At 40.8% G+C, this 23149-nt stretch overlaps 1 protein-coding gene across 1 annotated transcript; it reads right to left on the bottom strand.

Annotated features, from left to right (window-relative positions):
* Positions 1-1670: 1670 nt before the first annotated feature.
* On the bottom strand, positions 1671-22390 carry shmt2 (serine hydroxymethyltransferase 2 (mitochondrial)). The gene is made up of 12 exons (XM_080025503.1): positions 22260-22390; positions 15913-16104; positions 13625-13704; positions 11961-12161; positions 11649-11730; positions 9574-9696; positions 6558-6697; positions 6151-6313; positions 5735-5834; positions 4504-4659; positions 3675-3782; positions 1671-3456 (listed from the first exon to the last, which is right to left on the bottom strand). The coding sequence occupies exons 1-12, from the start codon at positions 22290-22292 to the stop codon at positions 3329-3331; spliced, it is 1506 nt and encodes a 501-aa protein (XP_079881629.1). The 5' UTR covers positions 22293-22390; the 3' UTR covers positions 1671-3328.
* Between the last annotated feature and the right edge of the window lie 759 nt (positions 22391-23149).

Here is a 23149-nt window from a genome sequence, read left to right as displayed (position 1 = left end):
AAAAAAAGTATAGAGCTATTCAAAAATAATGATTACTTACAGGTAGCAGGGAAGGTGGGGCATGCGCATTATGAATGTTGCGTTTAAAAAACACAACTGACAAAATCCTACTAAATATACCTTTAAGAGAACTCTAATTGTGGCCCATTTGCTCTTGTTATTCTAGAGTTCAGATGCTCTTATTAAAAGTCACTTCAGACAATTACCCATGTTACTCAAAAAAGACTGTAGACCTGCGGTAAACAAAGAGACGTGATTTTAATTTTGACTTAATGGACCAAATTACAGGACTGTATAAGCCGATGCAGATGGTTCAAGATCACAAAGTGTTCTGTGACCTAACGTAATCTCCATCTTCGCTTTGCACACCTTTTAACCAGTAAAATATCAAGGGTTTTTCCATTTCTGCACCAATCCGCACTTATTTTAATTCACCCATTCTTTAATTTTTTTTGGCATGTCTTACTACTTAGCATTTTGCTAACTGTTTGCACGGATATAGTAGAGTATTGCAGACTAAATGTAGTATGGCTGTTATTAGTAGTTGTTGATGCAGCAGGTGGTTCTAGTAGCATTGAAGGATTAAGAATAGGATTATCTATATTGTATCAACAACACACACACTGAAGTGGTGCCTCTCACACTGTGGAGGAGCATGCATGTTCCATTATGGTAGAATTACAGTACATTAGTGTTAGCCTGGAAATCAAGACCCACATCTAATTTAAATTTGCAAGCTGTGAGTCTGGATTTCCAGGTTACATTAGTGTGGCTTGGAGGTCTAAATATGATTTGGAACATCATTACATACAGACATTTCTTTCTCTCTATATTTAGATCTTTTTACTCTGATATCAATTTACGACAGATTTAATTATGACAGGTAAGTGACACAAGAACATGTGCATACTGTATCTACACACACACAATGACAGATTGAAGATACATTTCTAATTAATTACTGAGAGTCATTTATCCCTCTCCTCATTAAACAGACATGATTTATTGTCATATCAGCTACCAAGGGAACTGAATTTTATTATCTTTTCATTTTACATTTCACGGATTTCCCAGTGTGTGTGAGTGTGTGCTTCAACAACAGCAGAGGGCAGATTAGAGGGGAGTTTTAAGGCTTTGATGTATGACCAACATTACGGGGAAATGTACCAGATGGGTAATACTGTGTACAATTATGACTATTACAACTGAAGAGTACTTTTTCATTGCAGTCTTTCTTGCTCATGTACCCATTTATTTTACAGACTGATTTTGAAATCAGTTCTGCTTCTAAAAGATATCGCTCATCTCTGTTGATGCCCAAAGGGTATAGATAAGGCAGAATTATATAGAACGACCAGCAAAACAAAAACTGCAATGGTGCTTTAGAATTCTCCCACCTAAGTACATGACGCTGCCTGTGACCTTTGCTCACGTTATTTCGTATACAAAGGACTACTGTAGCTTCTCAAAGCATCAGCATTACCCAAGACAGCGTAATTGTCTTCGGTTTGTGCCCCAACTTTACGAAGGACAATACTGATGTCAGCAGGAATTGTATAAAATACATAAAAAAATGGGAAGGACAGTGTTTTTAACAGTCATGAAGCACAGGTGAGCATAGCCAAACATAATTAACAGTTGTATATTAAAATCAATGACACAACACACACTATGCTTGCATTTTTGAGTTTTATTAGGACTCAGCTATTGATATTTAAATGTAAATTAATTTAAAAAAAAGTTCTGCAAAAGAAAGTTAGTTCAAACGTATTTTGATGTACAATGGCTGGCAACATATCAAGAGATGATGACAAACAGTTCATTCCTCAACTGTAGTAAAATACCTAGTTGGTATAATCTGGCAAAGTCTATGGCTATCGCCTCTCACTAAGTTGTGATAATTCATATTATTTGGTTCACTTGAGAAGCTATGGTTCATGCAAAGTAAGAAAGTAATAACCGGACCGTTTTTTCTTCGATTGTGCTGTAAAACCATTTCACAAACAGAAAATCTTGCGCCTTCACTGATGCAGTGATAATGACAACAGTTCCGATCTGCGAACCAGATATAAGACAACAAAATATGCTGAAAATGTTTGATCAAATTAAGCGTATTCATCGTTTCCACCATAAGGGTGAAATAAATGACATTGAAATTAGGTATTGGTACAGCTGGTATGTGAAGTGACAGCAATTACATGGCTCCATTTATTTTTTTAAATACATAGAAAAGTATACACTCTTTGTAAACGCACTTAAAGGAAAGTATGAAATAATGCAGGGTGACATTTCTGCTCTTTTCCACTGTTCCATATGTCATAAAATAGAAAGCGATTAAAATCTGACGAGGACATGCTGGAGGAAAAAAAGATGAACCAATCACAAGAGTGTCAAAAGGAAAATAACTTTCAGAAATACATTTTCACAAGAGGTGGATACATTTTGCTGTAATGCAAGCTAATTCAGATTCCCATCAAATTCTACCATCTGAAGTTTATTTCTGTTCATAATGGGTTTTTCTTTAAACAGTAATGGTGACCTTCGTTTTTAACGTTGCTATATAAGACTATATTTAGAGATGTTAAAATTGTTCAATTCACTTTCTGTTGTATTCTGACTTGGACCCTTTCACTACAGAAACAAATTGCACAAATCTCTATTAAGTTAAATGGGCTGCTTTCAAAAAATATATTCTGGCAACATTTTGAGTAAAACTTGTTTTTCGACAAAATTACCCTCACAAACAGGCCATCACTACATTGAATGGCTTAACACTCCTTCACCTTGTGCCTGGTTTCATAAACTTAAATGAAATTAAGACAGAGAGAGTAGAAAAGCCACTATGCACATATCTCCATGTGAATGTAATAATCTATATTAAGACTCGTTACTGCATTAAGACTTGTATTTTATTTTAATAACCAATTAGACACCAATTAAGTCACCCAGTCTGTGACACCAAGAGCTGTTGGCTGTTTGATTTGACAACTTATTTCTTCCCACACACCCATGTTAAGGAAATGGTGTGAAGAAAACTAAGAAAGATCGTTACACATAAGAGTAGAAAAAATGTTCTCCGGCTCTACAAAATCTGTCACATTGTATTGTTTCTTATATATTCATATATGTTTTTTTTAAGAAATGTTTAAAAAAAAAAGTGGCTGCCCAGATCTAATTGGAAGAAAAGGGCAATCATAAGTCACCCCGATTTACGAGCACTGTCCACATTTCACTACAATTATATTCCCCTCTCTCCTTGTACACTTGTGCCCAGCCAGCTTTGTGCCACCTGGCTGTTATGGCCCCCTCTGACTCTATATTGTCTGGTCTAATGGTCGTGGAAGCCTGGCATAGGGAAGGGCCTGGCAAAAGCCTCAACGCGTCTGCGCAGGTCTGCCATGCGAGCCATCGTCTCTGGGTCCTGGAGCAGGAAGTTCTTGAAGTCCTGGAGCTTTCCTGGAGAAGACAACAGAACAGATGTGAGGGGGGGGGGGAAATGGTGTTTTTGTTTCTCCTCATGTTTCAGCATCCCACAATTTAATATTACAGTACATACAGCATAGAGTACATAGTGTTCTAATAAATAAAACGGTTTTGAGGCAAAAAAAAACACAGTCACATGTTTTTGCAGAACACCAGGTTACATTGTATTCCGTCTCCCTTCTCAGACGTACCTGTCTTTTTCTTGACATCCAAAGCGATCTTGAAGCCCTCGTCCATGAACTCCACAACTTGCACAAAGTCAGCTTCTTTGAACTGTCTGGAGGTCAGGGCCGGAGCACCTTGGAATGAGATCGACAACAAATCTTTAGCTTCAAATACAAAGTAATATATTCCTTTTGCTTTTACAGGTATAACTGTCTAATCCTTTTTTTGTGTGTGCGCATTTTTCTAATTAAGAACCATATGGTCTTTGGAAAAAACAACCCTCCAGGAAGCATCTTGAGAATTCAGTAATTTATCTCACAGACTCCAGATGTGTTAAACCGACATGGATGCCGATGGCTGCTCACCTACAGTAAGGTGCAGTAAAAGAACTCAATAAAATAAACAAGTGAGAAGGTAATAAGTTCAGCATAACATCACATGTACTTCGCCTTAAGACAAAGCTAAAAATGTGGCAGTGGAGAAGTGGAGTTGTTGAACTTCCTGGAAGATGATCAAGAAAAAAAAATGTGCTTATTTAATTATGAACTGCTCAGTGCTTGTGGCTTAATTGGTGGCTGACTAATTTTCAATCTGCAGAATTTAATTTTGAAAATAGCAGTAAAAAAGATTACGTGCAGATGCTGTCAAGAAGGAAAGGAGAGTAAATTTGATATATTTTTTTCAAACTCAAACTTCCACCATCAAGTGATTATCTTGACACTATGATTATTTGCAGGTGTTATGAGATTTAAGAAACATCCTTTTCCTGTTCTTTAAATGCGGTTTCTTATCATACCCTTATTAATAAGTATAGCAAAAAATTTAAATGTAGTGTAATGTGAAGCAGTTCCTTACCCAGCCTGAGGCCACCAGGTGTCAGGGCGCTCTTGTCCCCGGGACAAGTGTTCTTATTGGCAGTGATTGACACCAGCTCCAGCACCCTCTCGGCCCGAGCACCGTCTATGCCCTTAGGCCGCAGGTCCACTAGGACCAGATGGTTGTCCGTCCCACCTGAAATATTCAACATTCTTAGTAAAAATGTTTTTTTTTGTTAGCTCTAGGATATTAAACTAAATGCAGTTGGGTAATGTGTTGTCCAGGCCTTCATCACTTCATATCATTAGCTTTCTAATGTATCCATTCTGATAAGCACAACCAGTTGTTTTACTAGAGTGAAATATGATGTTGCCATTTTTTGCTCTCTGTGAAAGTGGCAAATGGACAATGCTATTAAAACTATATACTGGTGGTTAAGAAAATGATATAACATTGAGAGAAACATTTGTGTGAAGTTAAAATTATTTTAGCTCAACTTCAGCAGGGAATTTACAAACTGTATCATGCAGAAAACGTTTCAATGATTTTGTCCATCCTTTTTATATGTCAGTGGGGGTAGACTATTTATTATATTAAAGCTCCACAGCCCTGGAAACTGCTTTATTTAAAATGATCAGAGAGGTGAATTAACATGTAAGTGTATGTTATTACTTATTCACATACTTGAAAAAGCCCACACTTCCTACAGCCATTAGATGTAACCAACTTACTTTAGTTAGTACACACCCTTTCTTACAAGCTCATTGTCGACCCTAACATTATACCACACCATTCTTCCACTTTTTTTTTTTTTTTTTTTTTTTTTTTTTAAACACACGCGTCTACAAATAAATTGAAAAAAGGCGTATGCACACAATGCAGTGTAAGCACAGGACAAGTCTGTGTTTTTAGGGTATCAATTGAAGGCTATACATCATAAAAGAGCTGAGGCCAGCAAATTAAATGCAGTACAAGATTCAAGCATTCGCTCACCACCAGAAAGTGACCACTTCCATCTGGTTTTATTTTCTTGACTGACAGGACAGCTACACAGACATTTGCCTATTTGCACATCATGAATTTAAATGCTATTCTGTTTTTTTCTTCCTGTCGTGTTAATTTGCATTTTGTGACAGGACATTTCTCTTTCTTTATTGGCCCTGTTTGTGTTTTTCTATGTTTCGTTCTGTTGTTTGCTGAGCCAGTGTCTTGCTTGGCTTTTTTCTTTTTTAAATAAAAAATTAAAATCTTTCAATACAAATGAGGTTACCTGATACCAGTGTGTATCCTTTGCTGAGGAGAGCTGTAGCCATGGTCTTGGAGTTCTTTATTACCTGGGCGATATATTCCTTGAACATGGGAGTCTGTGCCTGGATACACACACAAATACAGAAACAAAAATCACCAATAGAAAAGGTTGAGCTACATATATGTACTGAAGGTCATTTGCTTTTATTCAGTTAGGGGTCAAACATGTATTGATGAATTATCAAGAAAACTATGTTCTACTATGCACATAATGTTTTTATTTAACTCAAATGTCCATTTGATTTGTATCTTGTGACATTACTTTACTCTCATAAGTAAGAACTCACCTATATGGTGCAAGTGCGATTAGCAGACCATGGTAATACATCGTTACATGTTTACTTTTGCATTGAAATTGAGCCTATGTGCTGTGCCGACCTGTTTGAGAGCCACAGCCACCCCGGCGATGGCGTGGTTGTGAGGTCCGCCCTGCAGCGAGGGGAAGACAGAGAAGTTGATCTTATCCTCCAGGTCGTACGGGATCTCCTTCCCCTTCTTGTCCACTGAGCGAACACCTTTACGATAGAAAATGAGGCCGGACCTGGATGGAACAGACTCATTTAGTGACCAAGCATTTTTACCATTTTTACCACAACACCTTCAAGTTCAACAAGGTCATTTGATATGTCCCCACCACCAAAAAATACTATATGTGCTATTGATAAAAAATAACTCATAATCCTCAATGCTCTCTACAGGTATAGGAAAGGGTGAGACAATAATGCTGCCACTGACCCTCCATATGTTCAGCCACAACTGTTCTAATTAGTTTTTACTGAAATTACCTGGCTCCTCGGAGGGATTTGTGTGTGGTGGAGGTGACCAGGTCAGCGTATTCAAAGGGAGAGGGGATGGCTCCGGCTGCCACCAGGCCACTGATGTGGGCCATGTCAGCCAGCATGTAGGCCTTAATGTCTGTGCACAGCTGAGGATGGAAAGGGGGACAAACATTAGGATAATTTATTTAAAATCAAAGTAAATATATGGGCAACTCTCAGATTATTTTGAGTGGGCCTCACATTCTGCTTTAAGTGAAAGATTTTAAATACGTAAATTTCTGCTTTCAGTCTGATCTTTAGCATGTGAAACAAATGATCAGTTGGATTGAAGTCAGGTGACTTACTCAGCGAACTATTTTATTTAACCTTTATTTCACCAGGAAGGTCCCATTGAGTTACAGTAACTCTTCTCACAGGGAGTCCTGGCCAAGACAGGCAGCAGAAAAGAAGTTGCAGAATTTGCACAAGGCCACACACACACACACAAACAAAGTACACCACAATTAATGTTAACTAGGAGCATTTCAGTGTTTGGCCATGAAAACCTTATCGTTTTTTAATCTGGGGACAATGGACAGTCCAGCACTGTTTACCAAATATAGATGTGAACTAGGGATGTGAACAATGTGTCGATTCTCGGCTCGATTTTCGACTCGTGCTCAAGACGACAAATAGAAATCGGTAAATCGGGTGTATTACTTTATTAGATGTTTTGGGGACATGGGAGACGTCCGTGATGCGAGTTCACGTGTGGTCGTGAGCGCGCTGCAGGCGCTTCATTTCTGCGATGTGCATTAAATGTCCTGTGTGGGTCAACAGTGCAGTGCAACATATGCAGCAAAACGTTATAACATTCATCTACGACCGTGATGTTAAATCACCTTCACACAAAGCCTCCGCCCGGGCAAAGCAGCGAGTAGCGCTGTGACGGTGACGATCACCGGGAGACCTCGCAAGTATGAGTGAGTGAGCCGCTGTGCAGAAAAACTCTGTGGTTTGATGGATAAAATGATAACCGCGGGTATCCTGCCCGTTAACGTCGTCTACAGGAACGGCTTCCGCGATCTGTTTGTATGTCTCGAGTCTATTAAAGAACAAACACACAGAGCCATGTCAGCAAACTGACAGCGCGACTGAAGGGACTGTACAGTGAGCTGTGTCCCTCCGTTGGTTTCTGTTTTCAGCCGAGTAAATTACATTCACCTCTGACGCATGGACAGCGTTTTTAAAATTAAAGCCTCTTATTTTATTATCAAAAAGGCTTTGATGCAGATGAAGTCTGAACACACACACAGCGGGCGGCAGCAGTATTGTTTAAAGGAAAGCGCAGTTTATCAGCACCACCACTACGTGCTGCTGCCGCAAAAAAAAGGAACACTGCCTCTTTTTTTATTTATTTTTTAAATGGCACAGTAAATCCATCGATTCATGCCTCAGACACATCGACACGCACATAATGAGTCGTTTAACATCCCGAATGTGAACACACTTAAACCCTCATGAAGCCAAATCGGCAGTTCATGGCCAGTCACTGTTTGATATCAAGTAAAGTGTCCTGCAGCACAGAGGGGAAAATGTACTGCCCAAATATTTATGAAGTGTACTATATTTGCATTGCATATATTATTCTTGATAGACGGAGTGGTACCAGAAATTATTTAACTAACTATGAAACTAGACTAGATGCTTAAACATGATCTGTGTCATCAGTAACCCAACTGTGCTGTGTATTTTATGAGACCGAGCTCTGTATATGTTGAAATGTGAGATAAAGAAATATGAGATGAAATCTCTTGGCACTAATACATTAACGTTTTCCCCCCACAGTTAAGATTTGATGACTTACTATACATCTGTTAGCTATCTTCTCAAAGGGCAGATAACTCAAAGCAAGGCTGGTGTTATTCCTCCTTTCGGCGGTCTTCAGAGGCCCGTCATATTTACGTCGTAATTCAATAAATCTTTGCCTTCTCTTGCCAGCATTTATTGAAAAAGGCACAAACAATAAATAGCTCGGTAACATGCAAATGACTCGCTGGCGAATGATCAGAGCAGCGAGCAATCTTTTTAGTGCTCCAATTAATATGCATAATCACGACAATCTCCCTTCCCTCTCATATCTAAACTGGATCAGCACATGTTTATTAGATTAAAAGGCAGGATAGTTGGCAGGGTGACTGGAGGGGGTAAAGAACACATGAGGGTGATATGAATGCGGATACTCAAACAAAAATTCCAAGCCTGCTCAAATCGAGGTAACACAACACTGGGAATCTGGAGAGCGGCCCGGCCCAAACAGATTCTGCCATAAAACAGTGAAAACAGTTCCACAGGGACATGCCATGGGGGGGGGGGGGGGTGGGAGGGGGGGATATGGCTCCACTTCAGGCCCTAGTGGCAAAGTAGTTGCGGTGCTTAATAAAAACACAGCTCTGTAATGGTGGGACTCTCCATCTGACGGCTGAAGCCAAAGTGGAACTCTGTAACAAAGGGAAGCAGTCATCGGAGTGAATGGAGTGTACCGGCGGGTGGGTATAACAAAACAGATAAAAGGGGGGCCTCTTGTGCACTGTCAAAGAGAGCAGTGAAGTGTGCAGTCAAAAAGTTGCTGCGGCGTACGTGTGAGTCATTGCAGCGCTAGAGTATCTGTTCGGATGAGTGGGCAAGAGAGGAAGAAAGCGTCTGTGTTGCTGAGTGCAAGTGTGAAAGACCCTTGAAAAATTGGCTTGTGTTTATAAATGTTGATGTTTGAATGTGAGAGTTCAGTATTTAGAGCAGATAGATGCAGTTTCTGCTGTGGGAGAGATATTAGTGAAGGTGAACTGGGCTAGGCTGACAGTCTACCAACGGTATAGGGAGCAGGTGTGTGCGACAGATCAGTGGAAAAGGTTTTGGACAAAAGCAACTCTGACCCCTCTAATGCTAGAGAAAACAGGTAGCAGGAGAAGAGGTAATCACACACACACACAAGATGAGGTGAAAGCGTGAGTGAGTTTTGAAGACAGGAGAGCTATCAGTGCACCTTCTTGATGCGAGCGTAGTCAATGAGGCGGGCATAGGCGCTGGTGCCAGCGATGATGAGCTTGGGCCGGAACAGCTTGGCCGTCATCTCCAGCTGGTCGTAGTCTATGAGTCCTGTAGCAGTCTGTGAAGAGACGGACAAGGAGACAGATTGAGCTCAGGTATAAAGAGGCAGAGAGGGAGGAGAGCAGTGGAGGATGAATATAACAATATTAAAAGGGAGAGTAAGGGTTGGGGGGGGTGTATGTGTGGGGGGGATGTATGTGTGTGTGTGTGTGTGTGTGTGTGTGTGTGTGTGTGTGTGTGTGTGTGAAGGGGACGAGAGGGTGGATGAAAAAAGTTGTTGGATAACTCGAGTATTGAGAGCAAACATATTAACACAGGAGAGAGCACATTTGAAGCACTTTGGCTACCTTGCAATGGGAAGGGATGTATTTAAGGGTTACATTACTTATCCTAATTCAACCTTTCAGGGATCTACTCAATTGGTGCAATGAGGCTGAAAGATCAGAGGTTGGTTTGGTTTGAGAATAGTAATTTGAAGAATATATTAGGGTGTACTTAAGAGCCACATGAAATGCACTCAGACGGACTAGTCAAACAAGTAGTATGCCTCGTGTCAGAATCTCCAGTTTTACCCCTCTACTCCTCCGCCAGGCCTCAGAAAAGACAAGACACCAGGCAAGAGTGAAAGAGCAGGATGGAACAGAGTTAGTAACAAAGTGAGAGACAGAAAGAATGGAGAATAAGGGAAAGAGCGCAAAAAAAGGAGGAGGGAGAGCTTTATTTAGACAAGCTGATAATCTCCCATCTCCAGAGCACATCTATGGATGCCCCCTCACTCCATCAAGCTGCTCATTGTGAAGACAGAGCCAGTGGTGCCGGCCAGCCTGTCGATTTCCCATTATCTCTCTCGCAGAGGGGTCCTGCCTGCCCATACATCAGCAGGTCTGCACCCTTCATGGCCATCCATCAGCTGCTAGCGACACTATCACATGACTATGACCCAAGGAATAAAATACTATATACACCAGTATATGATGCACCAGCCATATCTACATCATTATGTACATCATTTATCTGAGAGACCATGGTTGTACAGATCTCAATGCTGATGAACAGCACTTTGAATGTTCGGTATATCAATTTTAATAGGACTGTATGGTTTGCATTGTGAGTAAAGAGGCCACACTTCAACCAACACATTTTAAGTCCCTTTGTCCACTAGCCAATCGTCTGCTGGACTGACGTGTGTTGCGTTAGACACTAAATCCCTACCCACACTGCCTTGTGACATCCATGTGGGGGCAAAAAGCATACAGGATGCCCAAAAAGGTATAACACTGTTAAAAACAAAAATGTTCTCTTCTTTTTAGTTTATTTAAACCAATATCCTGTTATTCCAAGTCCAACTAATTAAAAATTAAAAATTAGATATGTGCTTATTGACAAATTAATTTTTTCTCATTCTCTCGTCTTGTTTGTTTTCGTCAATGACTCCCACACAGGTTTTTCTGTTTGATCAAAATGACCAAAATACGTTGTTTGTTCAAACCTTCACATCCGATAACTACGAATGAGGCCGGCTGAAATGGTTTTGTACTACGCTGACAACATAATGACAGTTATATATAAAAAAATATGATTTGTTGTAAGCAGCACAGTTTTTCCCCATGCACTAGTACAGGTGCAATATGGCTTCTTTTGGAGTGTCTATAAATATCAGCTGAATTTGTTTTACCTCAACCAACTGTGAAGTCAAGGGCAGAAATGGAAAAAGCAGCAGAGATGACCAATAGTGCTACTGTAACATGGAGACCTTGTACACAGTGCTGTAGCAGAACAAGCAATGCATTGCACTGGCAAGTATCAGCCATTTGAGAAGTCTTTTGACCCTGACACACAGTATTGATTCATGTGGTGGTCTGTTCAAACTTGCCTCTTCACATAAAAAGGTGAAATCTTAAGAATTCCTCTGATGTGACATAGAAAAAGGATCAAGTTGATGATTTATCACTTGTTTACAACCGTCCGCAACGTGTTAGTTGAAATGAGAAGAGGGCTACTACTACTTACATTTAGCTTGTAGGGCATGGACTCAAAATAGATTGAGGTTGCCGAGATCCTCTTCACGTCGGACATGTAGCCATGGGTCAGACTGCGGAGACAAAAAAGAAACATGAAACAGACGGAAAAACAGGCAGAAACAAATTAATGCATTATTTTTAGTGTAAAAAAGTGTATCTTATTGATTGCTCAGGTCAAGGACATTTCCCACTCCTGTTGACCAACTATAAGAAACTGGGGCCGCTTTAGAAAAGCGTAAGGGTAAGTGATATGGTGGGAGAATTGAGAATGGAAGAGAAAGCAGCAGTGAGTAGTACTGACTGTCCTCCGTCGGGCAGGTCCAGGCCCATGATGCGGTCGTGGGGGTTGAGCGTGGCGGTGTAGACGGCGAAGTTAGCGGGGGATCCGGAGTAGGGCTGCACGTTGACCCCCCACAGAGCAGGGTCCAGGTCAAAGGCCTCCAGGGCTCGCTTCTGACACAGCAGCTCAATTTGGTCCACCACTTCTGCTCCACCATAGTATCTGAGGGCGGGGTCGGAAAAGAAAAAGGCACACTTTAATAGGCCATTTATTACATTTAAAAAGAGGCATCACTCCTACCAGCTGGATTCAGCTCTGATGTTATTTTAATTTAATTTAAAACTGCAATAACTGATATTTTTGGACACAAGTTATGAACACAGCGCTAAGATCATTACATTTTAAGTTGATACGGCGAACTTGTTAGGAAAAAGCAACATAGTCGTTCATTTTAATTGGGCATGTGGCTAGCTACAGTGGGCCTTTGTTTAGATACCATTTTGTTTACATAGCCGTTTACACAGCCTAGGCTATGTGTTAACACCTGCATTTATTCCCCAGCTCACACAAAGTACAGACAGGTAGCGGATCGTGACGAAATATTAAATGATTTTGACAAAAAAAAAATAAAAAAAATTGTATTGACAACAAGCATTCTCCAGAATCACTGACTCCACCTTTGATATCGGCAATGCCTGTTAGTAATCAGGTTTGCCATATACCGTACTGTCGATGACACAAATCTAGAGCAATCTAGGCCAATGCTAAAGGGAAACTGTAACAGCAGATCTGGTAGCCTGGCACCGCCCGCCTACTACTTCCGCTCAATTTTCATTTCCATTCAGTAGTCAGTCTGGGTGTGCGTTATATTCTTAGGTTTTCTCCGGACAGATTTCTGCCGGTCCAATCAGCGAACAGAAGGAGTGGCTCAGAAGCCGGCGCATGACATGGTTGGTTGGCAGATCCAGAGTGGCACTGGGCAGATCCAATAGTTTGACACTTCAACAGACACCCGCCTTCAAGTGAGTTAACGTTTGTCAATTGAGCGATTCCAGACCTTCGGTACAAATGAAATGAAGTACGCTGGTCTGGTAGGACCAGGCTACAGATCTGGGACATTTCAGGTGAAAATGCTCATCAAACCATTTGAGTGGAATTACAGATGAAGGAGCTCCTGTACAAAAACACTCACTCTATGAGATCATCCTTTTGTTTCATTATATTAGAAGTGAACAACAGAAGATGAGTAGGATGGGGGGGGGAATAAATACATTTAAAAAACACATTCAGTGGGAGGGAGATTTATTGTAGGCTTGTATTACAGGAACCAAAGGCATCAAATGAGAGACATGTCGGCTCTCTGTTTGCTGCTGATAAATGTGAATTATCTGAGGGAAATAACGGAAAATAGGCGAAACTGAAAATAGAAAAACATGCAACTATCAGCCTGGGCATTCAATTCTTCTTCCAATGTATCCCCCTCAGGTATCTTTTTTTTTTGGCAAGACAGAGGCTGTGGATTATTGGGCTGTGTGGTTGGCATGTACTATAATTGGGCGAGCTAGAAAACACTGTATAAACCGGTGTGTGTCTACGTGTGCATTTTTTCTGTAACAACTACCCTAAAGCAGAAAAAAATATCAACAGTGTTAATAAGCTGGGTGTGACTGAATAAACACACTCACCTTCTCCCTGGGTAGCCTTCAGAGTATTTGTTGTTCAGACAGGAGCCCAGAGCTTCCAGAGCGGCTTGACTGCAGAAATTCTGTGGCAAGTGAAAACACACACACACACACACACACACACACACATGCGGATCAATGGCGCAAGTGGACAGAAGGGACAAGGACCACAAATTAAAGTCTGTTAAGTGATAGTGAGAAATCCCCCTCCAGTTAAAGGCAATCATTACAGTATTGAACCTCTGGACTTCCATGGACTTGCACTCCGTGGTTCACAATGCTTATCTCCTCACTGCTGGAGGTTAGAAGATAATGTAATAAACCTGTCTGCGCTTGCTGACACACATTGGTGTAGCGTTTATTACACTTTGGCAATGCATTTTCCAAGGAAATCTAAATTATGTAAATATGTTTTGCTGCAAAATAGGTATGATATCTCCCCAGATGTTTTCCTTCATATCTTGTCTGTGTTGCAAGACGAAACAACTTGATAAATATTTGTTTACTACACAATACCAGAAACTAATATAGAACACAAGGATTATCTCCTCTCCCCATGAAGGGTATACATACATTTTATATGGGACATAAGACAAAATATTAAAAGGAAAGCAAAAAAGCAAAATGCTTATAACTATTTATATCTGAGCTGCTTTACTCGTAATGAAGCAAGTATGCAGTAGGCAGTTATATTAGGTGAAATTAGTTGGGATTTTGCAAATTAGCTTGATTACTTGTAAAGCCCAGTGAAATTGTACAGGACACAGAACTATACAAATAATCTTGTCTTGACTACCTGACTGTGGAACCAACTATGGATATGTCTTTAACTTGGTGAGGCCTACTGGTCTGGCACTACTCTCTTACTGTGTATAATCACAGTGGCCAGTTATAGGGTGTGACAGTCTAGTCACCGCTCTCCCCCTTGTTGGGGTGGTGTGTGTGTGTGTGTGTCTGTGTGTGTGTGTGTGTGTGTGTCTATGCTAATGCTTCACCTAGAAGCCAAGAGGAGATCACGAGAGATAACCGCTCCAGTAAGAGCTTTCTGCTGTGTCTGTCCATCATGCAGACGATTGTGCATATATTAGAAAAGAAAATGCATTTGCTTCTCTGCATCTTTACGTGTCTGTGTGTGGGTGTGTAGACACGTGTGGGAAAATGTATGTCTTTTCATTGAGGGAATGTCTGCCTGAGCTGTACTGTGATGTGCCTTTCAGAGTGAGGGCGGGAGGAGGCAGAATGAAGATATCAGTTTTATCTCACACTAGAGCGGTCAGGCTTTGTGCAGAGAGGGGGCCGACATACTCCACTGAACAACTGCTGTGGCGAGGGAGAAACAGGAGGAGAGAAACATAACTACACAAGACAAAACCCTAGTGGGTTTTGAATAGTAAAATGTACCATTTCACACAGTCTAGCCTTGGAATGGAAACAAATGTTTCTCTAACAACTGAGTTCTTCTGCTAATGATTTTACAGTTACAGAAGCCATGTTTGAATGACTTGACATGAATGCACTTTTTTTTTTATTAACACTTTATGATTACAAGTTTATAATATCGGTTATATAGTTTCTATAATAAGTTTGAACCAGTATGTCAGTTTTTCTGGCCACCAGACTGATGATTTAGGACTGCATGTGAGTAAATTGGTTTACATTTGCAGTGTATGCATTTTAAATGCAATACGTATTTCATTGTACATACTGTATTTATCTGTAGTATGAGCTCTAAATACACACTGATAAGGGCTTTCCCGAAAATGCTGCCAGCTGTAGTATGGAAAAAAGATACAACCAAAACAGATATCCATGAAGTCTCTTCATTTATCCATTCTGCCAAAACATTAGTCAGAGGTGATGAGGCAAGCTACCTGCACTGCCAACATACAGGGGAGGTGCTGCATAGCTCTTATAAGCAATGACTAAGTATTTACATGGACTCCCTCTAAGAATCTGTCACCTCGAAAAATGGTACAGGATGGGTCTTTATATCTCCTTAAGGCTGACTGAGTGAAAGATATTTGTATTACGTACTTAAATTCTGGCAGCATGTCAATTCCATGGCAACCTGATGTCCTGACAAATGAAGAGTTTAAAAAAAATGTGTGCCCTGGTAATAGTCTGGGCTATATTATTCCAAATACCCACCCACTGTATACATCTTGGAGGAAGCCAGTTATCCTGCCATCCTATGTAGGCTTATAATCAGGCATGAAACTTTTTTTCTTTATATCATACATTATATTAAAAATAAAACATTATTCATATCTGTGAATGTTTTCTTTTTTTACCTCAGATGCGATGAGCTCCAGGCCCCTGCACTGTCGGTCCTTCTCCTTGGTGAGCAGGTCCCACATCTCTGGGTCGTCCTGGGCCAGGCTCTCCTGACCCGTCCATCTACGCTCTTCATCCACTGGACGGGAGGCGGCGTGGGACTGCTGGCCACGCACACTCAGACCAACCGCCGCTCGCTGGCACAGGGGCTGTGGGTGGAAGAGAAAGTAAAAAAGGAGACATTTAGAGTTCATTTGTTTTATTTATACAGATATAAAAGTTATCGTGTGAACCCATTTTCAAAACACTAGGTCATTGTATTACAATGGTCCTGGTGCGAACCGAAAAAAGCTGCTAAAGTTTGGGAGATTTTTTTTTTTATCCACACCCCTGCAGATTTTAACAATACAACCACAATTGTACCACTGCACTGCAAATTACCATCGCTTCAATAATAAAAACAGTACAATTACAGTAAAGTTCAACATTTGAAAATATATATTTATGTGGGAGTGTAGTAAGGACTTATATAATCTATTCTGATTGATCTAGTTGGAGCTCAAGTGACACGCTGCATAGCAAATTATTATACAGATATTTTTAATAATTTTACACATTTGAGGTAGCAGCCTGATTTGTCCTATTTAAATAGTAAGAAGACATTTCAAGTCCCTTCCACTGCTCCTCATACACTCCAATATGTAGCCTGGTATAATTAGAAACTGGCGTGTTTGCACGATATCAATAATCAGCATGGTTGTTCCAATTATGCCTCCCTCAGCACTTTTGCAAACTGAGGAACAGACTTTTACAGCCTCAGTGTATCGAAGGAGGCACACGAGAAGAGATTCAGCACTTCCTGCTTATCTAATCTGGACCGGGGCTGGCGACTTCTGCTGCTGCTGCTGCATTGGCTCATCATGTGAGTGTGCAGAGTCCATACAATGTAATCATGATTCTAACACTGGGTTTTCAATCCTCATCTACTATGAACTATGTCTGTGATAAATTATTGTAACATTATTTCCCGGCTTGGTTATCCATACACTAGATTCTTTGCATAGATATTATGAAACCTTGGGAAGAACCAAAAGATTATTATGTATTTTCCTTCTGTGCTTAAGTTCTCCAATCAACAACAAGGAGAGCACTGTGTAGAGGTAAAAAAAAAGGAGAGGTTGATTGCACTCAATACAAATTGGCTCTCTGGTCATTTAATCAACAATATGATGATGACTCCATGTTGAGATTAAATTCCACCACTGCCAACCTAGTTTTCATCTGTACAGGTGTGCTGGGGTGTGAGGGACAGCCTCCCTTTAATAGCACCATTAAAAAGCAATTAACACAATGCACAGGACTGGCTTGAGAACAGCCATATGAAAAAGAAAATAATGCATTTTAAGCTCATTCCAAGCAGAGCAAAGAAAATAATGGGCACTTAATCTTTTGTAGTGGCTTCACAGCACTGTAAAACCACCGGAGAAGTTGTTGTTAAGACACAACATTTAAAATGTTAAAGTTGGGCGGAAAAAAATGGACTGCACCAAATGAGAAATCTGGTTTGTAATGCCAAAGTGACCAACCAAAATGCCATAATGCAACATCCTTAGAAAAATAAATAAAAATGGATCCCGCAAACACTGTTTGACGTAAGAAAGCTACCTTAAGACTAACTGTTTCACGGTTGTTGTTTACAGCAGCAGGGCCCACAGTTTTACAAACATATTCTTATCTTACGTTTGGTTCCAGGGGCCTCAATTATTTAGTTTAGATTTATAATGGTATAATTATTAAATATTAAGAATTATATGCATTGTAGACTTCTTGCTACGTCTGCAAATTGAAACAAATCATCTCCATTGAAACTGCAACGTGCTCCGCCTCCTTTAATAACTTTTTAATCTTTGTACGTTACAGCTTGCAGTGGAGAGAGTTTGCCTACATCGCTGTTCGTCCCTTCCTCTCCACTCCTCTTTATCTGCACCCTGGGGTGGCTGAGTGGACAGTGGTGACACACCGGGGGAGGCATCTGGCACATTAATGGCCCTTTTCTGACCGTCCCCACCCTGGCCTTCTGTCACCAGCGGCAGTGGTGATTGTGGAGGAAGGGGACAGTGCCCCCCCGCCCGCCCCTCTGGGCTGTGGAAGAGATGAGGGCCTGGGGAGACAGGTCGGGCTGCCTCTGAGGACAAGTCTCTCGCAGAGAAATAACACGGGTCATTAAATCTTGACGGGAACTGTCCTTCGCTGTCTGTGTGTTTCTGCTGGGACACACACCGATGCCAGGGAAAAAGCAGTGGCAGCAGGAAATACCAACACGAGCCAAACACTGCCTTGTTACCGACGACTGCAAAACAGACAAGGGAAGGGTGCCTCTCACCTCCATCACCCTTTTTCCCAGCCCGTCCTGTTCTTGTAATGTTAGAGTTGCACAGTTAATCGTGTGAAAGTTAAAGTGTGATCTTGATTAATATGCAATCTCATTTCTAAATGATGATGATTATCTTGCTCATAATTCCCCAATGCATTAAAGTCATGCTGAATGTTCACTTTTTTACTTTGGAACAATTATTTTCCAATTCCAATTCCCTCAAATTCTTGAGGAAAATGATGGTTCACATGTAAGCGAGAATTGTGTAGAATGAGTCACCCTGAAGTAGCACTCGTAGCATTTTTTTTTTTTTTTAGAAGTTGTAAACTTGTCATCAATATTACTATTGCAACATCCAAATGGGGACAGTGGGATTAAAAACAAAATACACAAGTCAGTCCCTGTGGTCGACCTCTCCTCCTCTCCTGCCTTATTTGCCAGCCTTGATCATTTCGGAAGATTAATGAATAAACACACGATACACCGATCCAAGAAAAGTGAGAGCCAAGAAGACACAACCACCAAATACGTCACGGTGCGGGACTATTTTTGGATGACAAATGACGCTGTCGTTTGAAGGTGAACTTGTTGAAAACCCTGCTGTGTGAAAAAGCGGGCGGGATAGGCCACATCAACTTAGCACAAGATAATGACAGAGTCACAGATGGACTGCATCAGCGTGACAATGATAAAGGTAATTGTTGGCGGTTTACCTTTTTCCCCCCATCAAACACCTGGGCCTAAAGACCAAAGGGCCAAGAAGACGAAAAAAAATTAATCCTAACTCTTGAATATTTTTGCTTATTTCCCTCAAGCAGCTCCTGAGGTGAGTCAATTTTACAGGCGACTGCTGTCCATCAGCGACTGTGCCAAACAACAATCAGGCCTGGTAACGGGAAGACAAACACAAACAAAAAGGGACTGGAGAGAGGAGAAAAAGTAAAGAGAAAAAAAAGAAAGATATGTAAGGTTTTAAGAGAAAAAGTGTCAACAGGGCAGCGGCATCCGTCAAGTCTGACACACAGTTGCCTCTCTCACTGTCACTGACTAATGGCTGAGCTGTCCGTTACAAATTGCCCCATGATTCAGTCTGGATAACACTAGACTGAGAGATGTGGATGGGGTGAAGAGGCGTGAAGGGATGGAGGCAGAGTCCAGTGCGACTCTCGACTCTATTCGGGTCAAAGGGTTGCCAGGGTGACAATCACAGACTTAAGCGATGCCGGCAAAAAGACAATCTTCAGGGAGGTGTGGGTGGTGGAACATTACATCTATGCTGTAATCTTTCCATAACACTTCTGGCGGTGAAGTAAAAGGATGGTGAAAGAGCTCTACACACTGGGTTTCTAGGCGCCTCTGGATGCAAAAGTGTGGATCACAGTCGTACTGTTGACAGAGTCAGGGTCAAGGCTGGCTGATGGCCTCTTTTGCACCTGTTCCCAAAACAGAAATGAGTTGCTGAGTTTTCCTGCATTGCAAAACTTTCTTTGGGCTAGCTAAAAAAAAAAGCACATGTGCAGTAGTATGAGGTATGTCAAGGCCGAGGATGTGTGTTTAGGCTAGTCTTATATGAGGAAAACTTACAAGACAGTTAGTGGCAGTCATTTGATGGAATCAGACTAGCTCCAAGCAACTTATATAAGAATGTAAGAAAAAAAGAAAAAGAAAAAAAAAGATAAACAATGCCCGCTGGGACTGTGTTGTTAACTTGTGTCAAAAACTGGTGTGTGTAAAAGCACTGACTTGGAATTGGACTTGTTTCAGACTGGGAGGAGATGAAGCCAGACAGGCTGAGTTGCTTCTATGTCTGAGCAAATTGAGTGGGATAAAAAAAAATAAAAAAACGTATTGGTCTTACGGGGGCCCACACACTACTCAATTACCGCTTTCTCACATTCCATTTATTACCATACATCTTATATGTGTAAATAATTGTTACCGACATACTATGTCAGCATAGCACATCCAAACATCATAACATTGACTAATATTGCATACTATGTTGGTTTATTTTGGCAACATAGATGAAAAGAAAAAACTTTGTTGCTACATTTCCAATCTAGTCAACCTCTGTTGAATGTAACTTGAATACTCAGAGGTTAAAAAAGATTTACGATGGGAATGAGCTATGCACCACACTCCAAGGGTCGCAGGTATTCTTACACAAAAAAAACAATAAAGGCCTGAAAAAGAGAGCTCTAATCTTTCAGTAAACAGCAAGAAAATAACTTAGTATTCATTTTGTAATTTATTTTGATTCATGTATAGAATTTTAGTTATTTATGTTAATCTGAATTTTGACTTATAACATGCAACATGACCAAAAGATACTGTTACATCAGTGGCATGTTGACTCTCTACTTGTCTAGTTGTAGCTGGTCTAGACTTACCACACCAGTTAAATATTACCAGGCAGTTGCATAAGGCTAATAAACAGCTTCATCTTTCAATCTTGTTACATTTCTGCATGTTTACTTTGAAAACTAGACAAATCCAGTTCTAACAAACACCGTTGGTTTGAAAGTTTCTGATGGCCAAATGAGATACAGCAGTGCACAGAAATATCAATATGCAATACTCTCTCCAATGTACTCATACCGTGTTTTCTTTCCCCACAGATTTCTTACAGAGCAGAACTTTTATTGTCAATATTCAAAGCTGCAAGAAATAACTGCACATGGAGTGAAATCTGTCTGTCACAGACAGATGGTGTGAGGACACCACATGCTTCCACCAGGAAGGAATTAAAAGTCATGTGAGTGAGAAATTGAGTGAAGAGGCAGACTTTACCTATTAGTACCAATAGGAAAAGCATGTTTGCATGTGAATCAGTCGTCGTGTAGCACGCTTCAAATCACACTGACTTATAAAAGTAGGTCTGCATACATTCCTCCATAGGATTTTAGGCACACACTTGGCATAGCCTTGTTTCTGAGAAACGTCATGAAATTTCCCAAATTATTCCCAATTATAACGCATCATCAAAGGTGCTGCATGGAAAATTATCATTAAAGCATAAGGTAAATATCTGAGGTTGTTTGTTGTGTTGTTGCAATGGTGGTCGTATAAAGTCATTGTAAGTGTTAGGTCATCTTAAAACTTATTATAAAGTTCAGCTGATCGAGCTGACCACTAAGTTTATTAGTAGAGTGGACCTTTGAGCTTGGATTCAGCATTTATTTATTATATATGTATAGTTAATATTAGGCTTACATTATCTTTACATATTAGCCTTTGCTACCCTAAAGTAATAAAAACTTCCCTTAAGAAGATAATCTGCTGACACTGCTGAAACAAAATCCATGAAAACACAGCCCCATCTGTTTCACAATTATCTCAAAGTAGGAAGTTAATATTTGTTTGATGGTTCTGTACTTTGGACGTTATTGGGGGCTCGGCCACTCACGTCTTGTTCAAATATTATTATTGTATGCAACTTTCTCTCAATTACTTATTAAGTCAGTTCTCACTACTAAGACTTGACTTAGAAAATCATTTTAAGTTTAAAAACAGAAAGGGTAGCGTTGACGAACCATAAACTACTCTTAGAATATGTGGCTATAGTATTCGAAGTTTCCCTTTCTCAAGATGAATGTGATCAGTGTGTGTGCGTGTTTTCTTGCAGTGATCCCACATGATGAAACCGAGCAGTCGTTGTTGCATCATTGCGTGGACTCCCAGCTGTAGCTATGTAACGTGTGCTGACAACTAGCTAACATGCTAGCTTATGAGCTAACTAACAACCGTTACGACTTTAGGTATGGCATGCGAAACATTGAATCAGGGAAGATGAAAACAAGCGGGTATTTGTTGCACACATTTTTCAATTTGGTGACAAATGCACACCATGGTAAAGCGGCGGTTGGCAACATAAACCCCCCAACTGCTGTGCCACTGGCGTTAAGCTAGCAAACAGTTTAACAGGACAGAAACTAATACGCACCGTCAAGGAGAAAATGACACAAAAATAGCACTTTATGTTACACCTACCCGCGTGAGTTGCCTCAGAGTGAAGGAGAGCATGTTTCCTGTTGTGGTAGCGAAGGAAGAAGCAGCACAGCCAGGCGACACACGGCTGACGGGCTCCGAAAGGACTGTTTGGAGTTGCAACGGCTTGAAACGTTTCACCTGCCGCAAGGGTCGATGGGAATCGTAGTCTGTTGTTAGGTAATTTGCTTACCCAAGGGCAAACCAGCAGGGAGTCTATAGCTACCCATTATTGCTACTGTATATCTGTCATTCTTTTGAATCATTAATCTTCTTTATCAACTCCTTCCAGTTTTATGCTCAGAGAGGTGACTGAGCTTGCAGAATAGACAGTGAGTGAAAGACCTCTTTCTATTTTGAAAATGATGTGCAGGTCTACTGCAGCAGGTGTTCATAGGACATTTGGGAATGCAGACCATAGCCTAGCCTACAACTCAACTTTGAGAATGCCTAAAACATTTCAATAACAGTTTGTCTGGCTTGCTATAGGATTGTTTGTTGTGGGTGGCATACATAGGCTTATGTGTAGATAATAGTTAGGCCCTACTTCTTTTTTTTTTTAAGATATTTTTTTGGCATTTTTATGCTTTATTGATAGTGTAGTGACAGAGTTGAAATGGGGCAGAGAGGGGAGTGACATGCAGAGAACGACCGCGGGCTGGAATCGAACCCGGGTCCGCTGCTGGCCAAGGCCCATGGGGGGGACGCTCTACCAACTGAGCTAAGGGCGTCCCCTTATAGTTACCTATATTCTAATAGCCATGCAGGTAAATCTTGAGGAGAGAGCTGCAGTCTCCCATTCCTCCAGGACCCAGGCATGGAGTAAAGATTATGATCCTCCTCGTTCACATACGTTTCTTCCCATCTGGTGCCAGCATCACCAACAAGGCCCG

The sequence above is a fragment of the Ammodytes marinus genome (assembly GCF_949987685.1).
Source record: "Ammodytes marinus genome assembly, chromosome: 4".
NCBI classification, from domain to species: domain Eukaryota; kingdom Metazoa; phylum Chordata; class Actinopteri; order Uranoscopiformes; family Ammodytidae; genus Ammodytes; species Ammodytes marinus.
This window is presented reverse-complemented; position numbering and strand designations above follow the sequence as displayed.

Coding starts and splice junctions, on each gene's coding strand:
- shmt2 (XM_080025503.1), bottom strand. CDS start 22,292: ATGCTCTCCTTCACTCTGAGGCAACTCACGCGG. Junction 11,731..11,960: donor GACCTGCCCGACGGAGGACA/GTCAGTACTACT, acceptor TTGTCTCCGCAG/TCTGACCCATGGCTACATGT. Junction 9,697..11,648: donor CCATGCCCTACAAGCTAAAT/GTAAGTAGTAGT, acceptor GTCTCTTCACAG/ACTGCTACAGGACTCATAGA.